At 37.4% G+C, this 14968-nt stretch overlaps 1 protein-coding gene across 4 annotated transcripts in view; it reads left to right on the forward strand.

Annotated features, from left to right (window-relative positions):
• The window catches only part of diaph2 (diaphanous-related formin 2), a 496954-nt gene that overhangs the window by 238849 nt on the left and 243137 nt on the right, over positions 1 to 14968 (forward strand). For all 4 annotated transcript variants that reach the window (XM_063000538.1, XM_063000542.1, XM_063000539.1 and 1 more), the window contains one exon: positions 1828 to 1922. In XM_063000538.1, the coding sequence (XP_062856608.1) occupies positions 1828 to 1922 (95 nt within the window). The remainder of the gene's footprint in view (positions 1 to 1827; positions 1923 to 14968) is intronic.

Genomic DNA, 14968 nt, shown 5'->3' on the forward strand with positions numbered 1-14968 from the left:
TTAGCGTAGGTCACAGTAACATGACCACAGTAGTTTTTTTTTTGCATTGTTTGAGAGCTTGAAGGTGATGCACATTTAACAGTAATTTTACATTCACATATTTGGCATTTAGCAGACGCTTTTATCCAAAGCAACTTACAGTACTGTGACAGTGTACAGTCTGAGAAATTTAGGGTAAACTCCAACTTTGTTTGAGTGTGTTTACAATTTTTTTATATTTACAAAATACAAGTTGATCAGTAAAAACCTGGACAATTTACATGGGAAGTGCTCAAATATCTTTAAAACCCTTAAATGTGTGCTAATTTATTGGCTGTGTAATTATTGGCACAGACTAAAAATGTTATACAGTCTGAGATAGAGACAGATTTTGGAATGCATCTGTCATAGCAAAACTTGATAAGGGGGAAAATCCTCATAACTTATTCACTGTGAATGTGTAAATTATGCTAATGAATCACCATATGAGGCGAAAGTTTTCCTCTTCCAATTAAAATTTTACAGCAAATTAGATGAGTTTTGCATCTCAGGGTTGTTATTGTTATCCCAACAATAATATAAATGTTTTATTACATACAATTGTTGTATTTCTCTATTGTGTAATGTACATACAGTATATGTACTGTAATATACTGTTACAATATGTGTTATTGCATAGTTGCACTATGGTCCTGGGGGAACATTTCATTTCACTGTGTACTTGTTTATGGATGTGATGATAATAAATCGTTTTGGCCTGATATAATAAATAATGTGAATAAATTAAACTGCACAATTAAAGAGCTGCAAAACACAGTGATTGTGATTGCAGTAATTGCACTTTAAGTAAAAATTACAATGATTATAACATTTATGGAATATCTTTTTTGGCTTATTGTTTTATATTATATTATTTTCTTTTCGTTATACTAAAATAATTTGAGTTTATTAGCAATTGGCTGACTTCATCCTGTACTTGGGTTTTATTGGTTCTGGGTGCACAAATTAAGGTCTAGCTGCAAGGAAATAAATGTAATATAATAAATGTAATGTAATTTTTCCAATTCACTACCTGATATCACACTACCTGATATCACAATACTAGCAACAACTTTTGTGGTGAACTCATTAGACATATTGTTGTTCAGTTGTATATGGGTTGTGAAACAGCCAAAATTGTTGACGTTGTTTATCTTTTAAGAAATTTGGCAGCTACTGTGTTCTAAAAGGCATTGAAAACATCTAACTAGTTATTATTCTAGAGATTATTTTTTGAAAATAATCAAAGTTGAAAATGACAAATTTAATACTGCTTAAGTCATTTAAATAAGCTTAAATCAGTATATTATTATCATATTTGGTGCATTTTATGGTGCTTGTTTGAATTGCAGCCATATATTGGTTGCTCAAAATATAGGTTGCATTTTCTTCTTTTGTTGGTTAACACGGAATTTTACTAAGACTGCCCAATCTTGGTAAAACACGCTAGCCCACCAATGCTGAGATGTCATGGTCTTGAGTTTAAATCGGAACTCTGCTATTGGTGGCTGGGCACCTACACGGATTGGGGGAGGGTGGGATTTAAAGGGATTCTTTATTGCTTCTGCATTTAAGGCCTTCAATGGCTGGTTAAGAGCACAGAGACAGGGAATAAAAGAGATCAGTGCGTGACTCTCCACAGGCAAATGGTAGAAAAAAGACACTTCTTAATCTTGAAAAAAAAAAAAAAACGTGACCCACTGACTGATAAGTTTTAAAGTGTGTTTGATCGAATTTTTAAAAACATTTAATAGGGAATGTGTTGTTGCAATTTAGTAAAAATAACATAATTTTTGTTCTCCCTAACAGCCATTTTCCTAGGATCTTTCCGAATGCCATATGAAGAGATTCGGGACATCGTCCTGGAGGTGGATGAGGAGAAGCTAAGTGAGGCATTAATTCAGGTATGTGTGTATAAATCTTATGTGTGTCATGTTTATTCTATGTACATTCCTGTTAGTATTATGTACATAAACATATTCATCACATGCATATGATCTGGAAAGCTTTGTCAGACCTGTTTTCATGCCAGGCTTTCCCTAATTTGTAACAAAAACACAGACTTTATTCACCCAGACCAGCGGAGGCTTCATAGACTGTCTTATAATAGATACTCTGGGACACAACTTGGCAAAGTCTAGCAGCCCCTCTGTCTTTCTGGTCGTTGTCTTTTAGACAAGATTGATATGCTTTCAGGAAGCTCTTAAGGATGACTTTAACTTTATGTTTTGTGTTTATTTTAAATGTTATAACTGTAAATGTCATTCATCATCATTTGGTAATGTCTATCTTTTGTTTATAAAAGGGTTGATCTTACGTACGACAGACCTCCTGTCCTAAATTGTACCCCCTAACCTCTTGGCTTTGGTGACACCTTTACAGCCACAGGAAAGTCATGGAGAAAGAGGACCTTTTTGACTGTTTACAGGCACTCTGACCTCTAGGGGGTGTGCTACCTTTGACAAGCTTGGTCAATCCTTGATTATTGCAACAACCTTTTTTCATGCATTTTCATAATCATATTACATTCTGCATACAGTGCTGGCATATAATCAATAATTGGATTTTTTTTTCAGCCTAGCCATTTCCTAAATTTTGCATGTAATCATTTACAGTTCTTTTAGAGTAGCAAAAATGTGGCATTGCCCTAGAGCCCTGGATTACAATTACAAGTCATGATGCGCAGATGTGTGTAGTATAAAAATAATAAAGGCATGGTGGTAATTATTAGTAACTAAAAGCCTAATAGGGCTACACATTTTTCTATTCTTTTTTAGTCATATTTGCTACAGTATATTTAGCTGTACGAGTCGGCTAGTGTTAAAATAATGATAAATATTTGTGGTAGCAAGCAGTCTCCAGGTTAAACCAACCTCACTGGGTAAAGCTCTTTTTTCTGACACTGTGCTATGACATCAGCACTGCTCAAAAGTACTAGTTTAGCTTGTCACACATTCAGTTTTTGTTTTTCATAAAGTATTCGTATATATAAAAGTATGTTTTGGTTATTATATGTACTTAGTTCAAACTGCATTAATTTATTGTTAATCCTTGGCCAATGCATTCTGACTGCCTTTTAAATTGCATATTCTTGTAAAAAATTGATTGGGTGTTAACACATATCTAATCACTGCATTTATATGTATATGTAGTTTTGCGAAAATAGTTTTCCCACTACTCAGATATAATGCATTTTCGTAAAGGGCTTAAACTGTAGAGCCATGCAAAACATCAACCCAAATTTTGCAGCCTTAGTGACCTAGATAAGTCCACTACTTAACCCAATGTAGATGTTACCGTTGGACCTGAAGTGTTTAGTAGAGAATCTCACACCTCTTTTAATAGAAGCTCATGTTTTTGATCAGTTATGATGGGAACACATTCTATTCTGAAATGTTATTGCCTTTGTAAGTGTATATTATGTGCCCTGTAAATGCTGAAACAAATGTGTATTAACCACCAGCTGTGAGAAGCTGAGCTCTCTCCTCACCTCATCTTCTTTTCTCTGTTATGTTAATCATAACAACCATCCTACTTTTGGCTTATCCACTCAAACACAAAAACATTCAGTCCCATGTGATCTTATAGCACACTGTTTACAGTTCTTGAGTAGCCATCATTTTATTGTCAAATGGAAATAGACAGGACATTTGATGATGGTAAGAGTATATTGGAAAGTTTTTTTTGTTTATTTTTCATTTTTTTCCTGCACAGCAGGACTACCGAGCCTCTTGGAAATTGTATCTCTTTTTAAAAGAGAGAAGAGTGGAGAATGTGTCATTGACCTGGTGGAACAAAATAAGAAATGAAAAAGCCACAAAACGATTTGATTATGGTAGTAAATAACAAGAGCAAGTCTTCATGAAAATACAAATTATCTTGTTATTGTTTGTCACAAATCAAGCATTTTTGTGCTCCTGAGGAGAGGGTCTTGTTTGTTTTCAAGTTGACACCCCTTCTCAATGATTGGTCAGAAAAGCTAATGATCCACAGCTGCTCCTCATTTCAGGTGTAATGCTCACAGCATTTAAGGGGGCAGCTGTGGATCCTTCAGCAAATTTGGTTTCCATGCTCATGCATTGGTTTGGTTTTCTAGGACTGTCACAGTTTTGACTGTCATGCTTTTGGTTTGTTAGGATTGTCACGGGTTTAGACTTTGTCATGGTTTATTGATTAAGAATTTTGATCTCTTGCTCATGCTCATGTTTAGAAGTCTTGTTTAGTGTTAGTCTTGTTCATGTTTGGCGTTAGCTTAGGGTGAAGAATAGTTTAGTCAGGTCTCATGTGTGTTTAGCAGTTAGCTTAGCATTTCCCTTAGGTCATGTGTTAGTACAGTATGTCTTGTCTTGTGTAACCCTGTCTTGTCTGTTATTATTAAACACATTGTTAAACATCTCTGTGTGTGTCTGCCCCTCATCTCTCGCAATTAGCCCATTTGTTATATTGTTGTATTTAAAGGTATTTACTGATTATCTCACACTTGAAAGCCCAAATAGACTGATAAAGCAAATTACAAAGCAATGCTTATTATTAATATGACAAAAGTACATTTGGTAAGTTGCAAAGGAAATTAACAAGATGAGTTTGAAATAAACTATGAGGATAAGCATATGCAATTTCAGTAATTAAGAAACCATTTGTGCCAGTTATAGAATTTGTCAATAGATAAATAGTACAGACAACAGAACTTTGGAAATTGAACAATAGAAATAGATTTTTTTCCCTACAGGCACCAGGTTTTCTGTCACAACCAACTTGTGAGTGGGTGTAACATGGCAACTGTAAATTGCCATTAGCTTTGAGTGAGTGTAACTGAGTAAATGTGAACTGAGATGGACTAATGTTCTGTCTTTAGAGTATTACTAGTACTTTTTTGACAAGTAGCTCTAAACACCCTGATTAGGGTGAAGTGGTTAATAACTATAAAAATGTATAAAATAAATAACATCTGGTAAAAGGGAAAAAGAAGTAAAGAAAAAGGCAGGGAGAGTAGGAATGATGCAAATCCAGGAAATTACCACTAAACCTAAATCAGTCATTTAGTGTAAATCAGACTTTTTACATTTTACAATAAATTACCCACTTTAACCTTATCTGTCTTTTCTAACTTGACATTAAGTAAGTGAAGTCCAAGAGAAATTTCTTGAGTTCAGAATACAGAATTCTGAATTCAACAGTATTACACTGCCATTTATTACATACCAGTGCAGGTTGTATCTGGGGACTTGGGGTCAAGAGAAGCAAAACAAAAAAAAATACATGTATGTGCTACTGAAACTATGCTACTGTTGGGCAAAAAGGAGAATGAGGAGGAAAAATGGAAAAAAAGTTCTACAGTAAAGAAATAAGTGACAGGGTAAGAAGGTGGAGATGAGATTAAGAATGTTAAACGTGGGCACTTTGACTGGTAAAGGGAGAAAGCTATCCGATAAATGTTGACATACTATGTGTGCAAGTGTAAGGAGAGTAAGGGGAAAATCTGTGGTATTGTATGCGAAAATTTGGAGAGAAGTATGTTAGGGTGGTGCAAGATATACTTGAGGACAGTGTGACAGTGGTGAGATTTGCAGTAGAACCGGTTTGAAGTTTGCAGCAGTCATGGACAGGCTGTTGAATGAGGTTAGGCAGAAGTCCCTATGGAAAAAGGTCCAAGATGACAGTGTGGTTTGTAGCATGAGTAGGGAGCAGGTTGAAGAGAGCTTGAAGATATGGAGATATGCATTGGAGAGAAGGTGAATGAAAGTTTGCAGGAGTAAAATGTGTGTGTGAATGAGAGGGAATGTGGTAGAAAGGTTAAGTTGCAAGGAGTTGAGGTGAGAAAAGTGGACAACTTTGAAGACGAAGTTAGGGAGGAACTAAGATCGAGATTGTTTGGGCATGTTCAGAGAGTTATATCTGGAGAAGGGTGCTTAGGATGATACCACCAGGCAAAAGGGGGAGAGGATGACATGCATGTAGGTGGGGTAACAACGGTGGAGAAATACTCCAGTGGTTTGTGATCTGATTCTGCATGCATCTTCCTGCCCTAAATCTTGCTTGTTTCTGGGCATTTTTTTTTCTTTTCTTTAAGCTTGCTTTACATTTGTTTAAGGATTACCTCCAAGAGGATTGCACTTTGCAAGGCAGACCTCATACAACTTGTTCACCTTTATCTCTCCACCAAACCTGAGCAGTCCAACTGCTATGTCATTGGACCACGTTCCTTTTACGTAGCTAGTTCTACCATGGTACACTCTGCTCCTTCAGTGGTGGTGGTTTCTTTTCTTGAACATTAATCTGTATCTTCTCCTCCTTTACCACTGTACAGTTCTTCACACAGTAGTCTTTTCATCTTTGACATACACTATATTGCCAAAAGTATTCGCTCGTTTGCCTTCACACGCTTATGAACTTGAGTTACATCCCATTCTTAATCCATAGGGTTTAATATGATGTCGGCCCACCCTTTGCAGCTAAAACAGCTTCAACTCTTCTGGGAAGGCTTTCCACAAGGTTTAGGAGTGTGTTTATGTGAATTTTTGACCATTCTTCCAGAAGCGCATTTGTGAGGTCAGACACTGATGTTGGACAAGAAGGCCTGGTTCACAGTCTCTGGTCTAATTCATCCCAAAAGTGTTCTATCGGGTTGAGGTCAGGACTCTGTGCAGGCCAGTCAACTTCTTCCACACCAAACTTGCTCATCCATGTCTATGGACCTTGCTTTGTGCACTGGTGCGCAGTCATGTTGGAACAGGAAGGGGCCATCCCCAAACTGTTCCCACAAAGTTGGGAGCATGAAATTGTCCAAAATCTCTTGGTATGCTGAAGCATTAAGAGCCCAACTCCTGAAAAACAACCCCACAACATAATCCCCCCCTCCACCAAACTTTACACTTGGCACAATGCAGTCAGACAAGTACCGTTCTTTTGGCAACCGCCAAACCTAGACTCGTCCATCGGATTGCCAGACGGAGAAGTGTGATTCGTCACTCCAGAGAACACGTCTCCACTGCTCTAGAGTCCAGTGGCGGCGTGCTTTATACCACTGCATCCAACGCTTTGCATTGCGCTTGATGTAAGGCTTGGATGCAGCTGAAACCCATTCCATGAAGCTCTCTATGCACTGTACTTGAGCTCATCTGAAGGCCACATGAAGTTTGGAGGTCTGTAGCTATTGACTCTGCAGAAAGTTGGCGACCTTTGCACACTATGCGCCTCAGCATCCGCTGACCCCGCTCTGTCATTTTACGTGGCCTACCACTACGTGGCTGAGTTGCTGTCGTTCCAAATTGCTTTTACTTTGTTATAATTCCGCTGACAGTCGATTGTGTAATATTTAGCAGCGAGGAAATTTCACGACTGGACTCGTTGCACAGGTGGCATCCTATCATGGTACCATGCTGGAATTCACTGAGCTTCTGAGAGCGACCCATTCTTTCACAAATGTTTGTAGAAGCAGTCTGCAAGCCTAGGTGCTTGGTTTTATAAACCTGTGACCATGTAAGTGATTAGAACACCTGAATTCAATTATTTGGATGGGTAAGTGAATACTTTTGGCAATATAGTGTACCTACTTTGGTTTGACAAAGTTCATCCCATTTTTGTCCTTAATGGCTGCTTTACCAACTGGAACACAGCACTGCAGTTGCCTTTTTGCATTTTTTTCCACCTCACTGCATTATGAATCCAACTCAGCTTGTTTATCTCCTCTGGGCATCTTTTCCACTTTATGTCAAAGTTTCATCGAGAAACTTTGTTTTTGCTTCACTTTTCTTTCTTATCCACTCAAAGTTTTTTTCAGACAATCCAGTTCTTGCATTTTTTGTCTCTTTAAATCTTTAAACCTCCACCTCCTTGATGCTTGAACTGGTCATGTTTGAGTTTTTTAAGGTCCAACAGCAGTGGTTTTCTTATTTGCTTGCTTTTGAAACTTAGCTTCATCGTTAACATCTCAATATTGTTTTCAGAGTCACAATCCACACTGAGGTACGTGTGAATTATCAACTGACTCTTTCCACTGCTGACTGTTCAGGATGTAATTAATCCAAGTTGTATACACCGATCAGCCATACCATTAAACCCACCTTTTTGTTTCTACACTCGCTGTCCATTTTATCGGCTTCACTTACCATATAGAAGCACTTTGTAGTTCTACAAATACTGACTGTAGTCCATCTGTTTTTCTGCATGCTTTGTTAGCCCCCATTTCATGCTGTTCTTCAGCATGGTCAGAACTCTCCCAGGACCACTACAGAGTAGGTATTATTTGGGTGGTGGATCATTCTCAGCACTACAGTGGCACTGACATGGTGGTGGTGTGTTAGTGTGTGTTGTGCTGGTATAAGTGGATCAGACACACAGCAATGCTAATGGAGTTTTTAAACACCTCACTGTCACTGCTGGACTAAGAATAGTCCACCAACCAAAAATATTCAGCCAACAGCGCCCTGTGACCACTGATGAAGGTCTAGAAGATGACCAACTCAACAGCAGCAATAGATGAGTGATCGTCTCTGACTTTACATCTACAAGGTGAACCAACTAAGTAGGAGTGTCTAATAGAGTGGACAGTGAGTGGAGACAGTATATATATATATATATATATATATACAGTCATGTGAAAAAGTTAGGACACCCCATGAAATCCTTTGTCTTTTTGAACATATTTAAACATATGAACATTTGAGCTTCATTTGAACAGTACTGAGAGATACTGAGAGATGTTAAAAAATTACTTTTAAACACAAGCTGTAAAATGTAATGAACAAAAATGGAAATTTATTGTGAGGAAAAAGTTGACACCCCCACATTTATTACTACTTAAAATGTCTAAAATTAGAATCCGGTGCACCACATCAGCTGCAATGATTAGACCATCGTTAGAGGACAGTGGAGTTTTATTTAAACCTCAGACATTAGTTTGGTTTGCTCTTGATTGTTGAAGTAAGTGATATCACCATGGTGAGATCTAAAGAGCTCTCTGAGGCCTTCAGAAAGAAGGTTGTAAATGCATATGAGTCTGGGAAGGGATTTAAAAAGATCTTAAAACAATTAGAAATCAGCCATTCCACTGTCCGGAAAATCATTTACATGTGGTGAACATTTAAAACAACTGCCAACAGTCCTAGCAAGTTCAGCCCAAGAGCAGACTACAAGATGCGTAAAGAACTCTCCAATAATCCTACAATGTCATCACGGGACCTACAGCTAGCTCTTGCCACAGTTGATGTCAAGGTACATGCATCTACCCTCAGAAAGAGACTGCACAAGTTTGATTTTCATGGGAGGTGAGCAAGGAGGAAACCCTTGCTGTGAAAAAAACATCAGGGCAAGACTAAAGTTCACCAGAGAACACCTAGACAAAGACCAGGACTTCTGGAACAATGTGCTTTGGACAGATGAATCCAAAGCTGAATTATTTGGGCACAGTAACAGAAGACATGTTTGGCGCAAACCAAACACAGCATTTGGGAACAAGAACCTCATACCAACTGTGAAGCATGGAGGTGGAAATGTCATGGTTTGGCAAGCATGGCCTGGCAAGCTCTCCATTATAGAATCCACAATGAATTCTTCACTGTATCAGAGGGTGCTTGAGAAAAAGACCATCTGTCCAAAAACTGAAGCTGAAGCAGAGGTGGACCATGCAACATGCCAACAACCCAAAACATCCAAGTAAATCCACCAAGGAATGGCTCAAAAGAAAGAAATGGAGAGTTCTGGAATGGCCAAGTCAAAGCCCAGATCTTAATCCTATTGAGATGCTGTGGGGTGATTTGAAACTGGCTGTGCATGCAAGAAACCCATCAAACCTCACACAGCTGAAGAATTTCTGCATGGAGGAGTGGGGAAAACTTTCTTCCAGTCGATGTCAGAGACTGGTAGATGGTTATAGGAAATGTCTAAGTGAGGTTATTTCAGCCAAAGGGGGAAACACCAGCTATTAGGACATAGGGTGTCCTAACTTTTTCCTCACAATAAATTTTATTTTTTGTTTATTACATTTTACAACTTGTGTTTAAAAGTAATTTTTTCAGTTTTATTTGTTTAGTTATATAAGCTCCATCTCTCAATACTGTTCAAATGAAGCTCAAATGTTCATTTAGTAGTCCAGCCGATTTTTGTGCATTTTTCGCCTGAAAGACCTACCTAGTTCTAAGGCTTCTCATTCAGAAAGTTTTTAAGCTAACACAAAAATTATACTTCAGTGTTATAGTAAACCCTTTAAAGTATCAGAAAAACACAGCCAAATGCCATGATTATATTTTACCATGTTCAAATGATGATAAATCCCCCCAAAAATGTAGGCGCTTTTTAAATTTTTTTTGAAAATTCAAAGTTTCAGTGAGTATAAGTAGTACTGCAGGTCTGCAAACCACCTACACAACACTACTGAGTTTTGACCAAAGGGGTTTTCTATCACCAACCCAAATTTGAGGCCTCTAACTCATTCTGATCTGGAATTACTGCAGCTGGAACAACAGGATGCTTCGCTCGTCTCCAAATCTCTCCAAAGCTTTCCAACTCAAAATAAACAGATTATACTGCAGATTAAATGTGTAAAATGCATTATTTATACTTTATAAAGTCCTTATTTATAACATGTGTGTGTTTTTTGGGGTGTAAAACTTTCCCACGCTCTGTAAATGCAGCCATAATGCACCCTTCCCCCACACCTGCACTGCAGACTGAAAGCGTTACTTTGTAACCTGAGCTGCACACAGCTAGAATGAGTCGCTTCAAAGCAAAGATTCATTTGATTTGATTCAGAGGGCTTTGCCATGCATCTGAGGAAAAAAATTTATCAACTTACTGACTCAGTGGGATTTTGGACTAGTGCGTAAACTGGAGCGCGTGTCTCCAAGACGACGGTCAGTGAAATACAGCTGTTTAGACCAATCAGACCGGCTAAATTCAAAATGATGGGTGGGATATAAGCTGGTCCTCCAATCAAAAGCAAAATATGCTAATATTTTTGCATTTCTCCAATGAAAATCATTTATTCTATGGGCTGATGAATAACTGTCTCTACATTGGCTGTAAAGGTATAACGTGACATAACGGATAACCAATGAGCAGTATCAGTTAGAGTGATGTTTTCTGAACGCTCTGAGCGTGGTTTTGTCACGTTAAATTCAAGAACATGTGAGTTATTAGCTGCGTCCGGAATCGCATACTTATAGAGTACATACTAGATTGGAGGAAGTATGCACTACTCTGCCGGTAAAAAAGTATATACTTCCAGTACAGAAGTATGCAGTATGCACACTACACTGCTACGCACTACATCCGTCATCTTTCCAACGTCAAGTGATGACGTAATATCACCATGGTTACAGACTCATTACAAACCCTACTCGCCAAACTTTTGGATATTTATCGTGTTTTTGTTATTTATTCGTCTTTAAAATGTTTTAGTTTATTTATCTTACTTACACTTGTAAACAGAGGACCGCTATCTTTCTTGTTTCTTATTACGCTTCGAACGCCTATGCAGCTCCAGTTGCATTATGGGATACATTAACGGACCGCAAGTGTGCATCGCTTGCATACTCAAACATGGCTGCCCAATAAGTAGGTCATCCGGGTACTTCTCGCGTACCTCTTTGTGTATACTGTGTATTCGGACATACTAACCGCTCTCGCGTCCTCATTTCGCGTACTATTGAGTATGGAAGTATGCGATTCCGGACGCAGCTATTGACTTTATAAATTATAAATATAATCTGACCATATCCAAAATGGCCGCCATGTTTGTAAACATAAAAAAAAAAGTGGATTTTATCTCTAATGGAATGACTAATGGATATAAATTTGGTCTCAGTTTGAAGATAACAGAACAAGGTAAGCGCTGATTTAGCTTTTATGCTATGGTTTGATTGAACTTTGTCGCGGTGTTGTTGTTTACCGATCGCTTAGATTATGCATTGATGGCAGAGCTTTATCAGATATGAAACTTTTCCGGGATATTTTTTATGCTGATTTATTTGAAGTAAAACAGACAGCAGAAATGTGATCGTGAGATTGTGCTGGTTTGTTTGGTATAAATATTGTCGGTATTAAGTTCCGCCTTATAATAATACAAAATATAAACACTGTACTTCTATCAGAATTTATCAGACCTACAATTCTTTTGTGTTTTTAAAAGAACTTATGAACAAAATAAGCTCAATGATTACATTGCTAAAAAGTAGAGATTTTAAGCTATCAAAAGGTACCTTGTTTACCAGCAATGATATGTTGATGGTGTTACAGTTTATAGAAATAACGCAGACTATAAATTCCTGGCCCGGCTAGGGACTTACAAGGGGTTTTAATAATTTAATAATACCAATGGGGTGTTCTAACTTTTTCACATGACTGTATATATATATATATATATATATATATATATAAACTCATACCAGCACAACACACACAAACACACCACCACCATGTCATTGTAACTGCAGGGCTGAGAATGATCTACCATCTAAATAATACCTGCTCTGTGGTGGTCCTGTAGGGGGTCCTTGAAGAACAGGGTGAAAACAGGCTAAAAAAGCATGTAGAGAAACAGATGGACTACAGTCAGTAATTGTAGAACTACTAAGTGCTTCTATATGGTAAGTGGAGCTGATAAAATGGACAGTGAGTAGAAACAAGGAGGTGGTTTTAATGGTATGGCTGATCAGTGTATGTCTGAGTGTATATGTGCCTGCTGTATAGTCAGAACAGTACGTTGGTGATGACAACTTATTTACAGCACAGAACTCCTGCTCACCCCTATTATTTCTTACAAACATTTTTTTTTTTGCATTTTCTTAGAATCTTGCCTTCACAAGCAGGTTTTGCCTTAAAATCACAAATTCATAGCTAATGGCTGTATGAGATTGTATGTTGTTTGCCAGGAATCTCAAGTTAGATTCCACATTATTTCTTCATTATCTTTTAATTATTATCATCTTAAAAAATATCTTTTTTCCTGTTCAAAAATCTAATTAGCATCTTTTTGATTGCTGAGTTGATAATGTAGAACGATGTATATTTTGCTTCCCATTTATTCCCATTGTGAAATCTGATTTAATCAACACAGATTAGTTTTTTTATTATTAAAGGAATTATTAAAGAAATTATTAATTTAATAAAATTTTCATAGAAAAACCTATCATGTAGGTTCATATGTTGCATAGAGTATAAGCACCCATGTCACTCAGACTACAAATTGTGAGCATATAAATGGTATGAAAATCCTCTAAGAATCCCCTGAGACTCCTCTAGGCATAATTGCCTTTTCTTGAACTCACTCTGCGAGTCATGCAAATTTGCCAGTTGTGAAGGGTTTGAATGATGTTGAATGCTTTTTTAAATAGCATAAGTAGTGCATTCTCACAGTCTTGCATTATATTAAGCACATTCACAGTCAGTAATGTGTTTAACAAAGATAAACTGCTCTTTGCAGGTAAACCACTGTTGTTTAAACATAACTAATCTATACACTTCCAGCCTATTGCATTCTAGTATTAATTCTCTGTGTGGCTGATCTACTGTACATCATGTAAATCATGATGTAATGTGCTTGGCTGAATGTTGTGTAGTTTTATACTCAGTTATGTCTCCTAAATCCCATCATATACTATTTCCTTTTTCTCCCCTTTGCATCACCACAGCAACGACCTTCTTTCTATGTTTACGATTGGTTGGGCAAGTGAAGGATTTTGTCTGTGTCCTTGCTTGTTATTATTATTTATATTATTTGTCAATCATCTGAATTGCTTGCCATTTTGGCATTGGCCTTTATACATATTCATGAGCCCTTATTATCCAGCTTGTTGTTTGGCTGCAAGGCTTTGTGGTAGCTTCAGGCTTTGTTCCTAGGACTAACAGGTGACTGGGACATGTTGCTAAAAATGTTGGAGGAGGAAATGTTTCCTGTCATTTGCATTGTGTACAGTTTTATATGGGGCTGTGCAATATGACTGGGGGAGCTTCAGATTACTACTTTAGCACTGGAAGCTGCTCACTGGGCATCAGTTATAGTAGTATGAATAATCATAAGTTAATTTTTCAGATAAATATTGGCACAGCTGGGGAAAGCTTAATCGATGGCACAGTAAAATAAAGTAGTATAATTGATAATAAGTTGTAAGTACTTACAAGTATAATTTGTAAGTCTGGCAGCATTTTTTCTTGTTTTCTTTTTTCTGGTTTACATGCCTAAAAATCTGGGTCCAGAGACAATTGTACAAACTGTACAGGTGCTTTCACTCTATCTTACAAAACTTCTTCAAATTAAGGTAAAGAGGATATGTCAGCGTTACCAGCTCTATCCGTCACCCTTTTAAAAAAAAATCCCATTTAGCTTAATGCAATTTTGAAATATGTCATCCCTGCTTTGTCATCTGTCAGTTGCCAGTGCTGGCAAGGGCTTGTAGGGCATTAGTTTAATTTCAGCAAGTTAAGATCAAGGCCAACAGAACTGAGGTATTAATAAAAATAATAATTAATCCCATAAACACACAAAAATAAGCATGAGACATTTAACCCATATATATATATATTAGGGCTGTCGAAGTTAACGCGATAATAACGCATTAACGCGACCTCAATTTAACGCGATTAAAAAAATTAGTGCCATTAACGCAAATTCTAGTTCATGTTGACACTTGACTGGTAGAACAAACGTTTTAATGTCGGACTTGCCACCGTTTTTCATTTGCGGTTTGTTAACATAATGTAACCGATCGTGGTAGTGATGCACTTGCATAATAAAGAAATAAATACACGCTATATTCACAAGTTGTCGGGAGCAGAACACTTTATTACACTTAATTAACTTCTTCTTCTGTACCGAATACCGGAAAGCTGAGTCGAGCACGTTAGTTCATGAACTATGGAAGCCCCAAAGGGTCAAAACACACTCACTTCGTGTAGAAACGTCCATCAAACCATCGTCACGATACAACCACAGACAAGTCTGATACAATAACTA

This window comes from Trichomycterus rosablanca, chromosome 8 (assembly GCF_030014385.1).
Source record: "Trichomycterus rosablanca isolate fTriRos1 chromosome 8, fTriRos1.hap1, whole genome shotgun sequence".
In the NCBI taxonomy this organism is placed as follows: domain Eukaryota; kingdom Metazoa; phylum Chordata; class Actinopteri; order Siluriformes; family Trichomycteridae; genus Trichomycterus; species Trichomycterus rosablanca.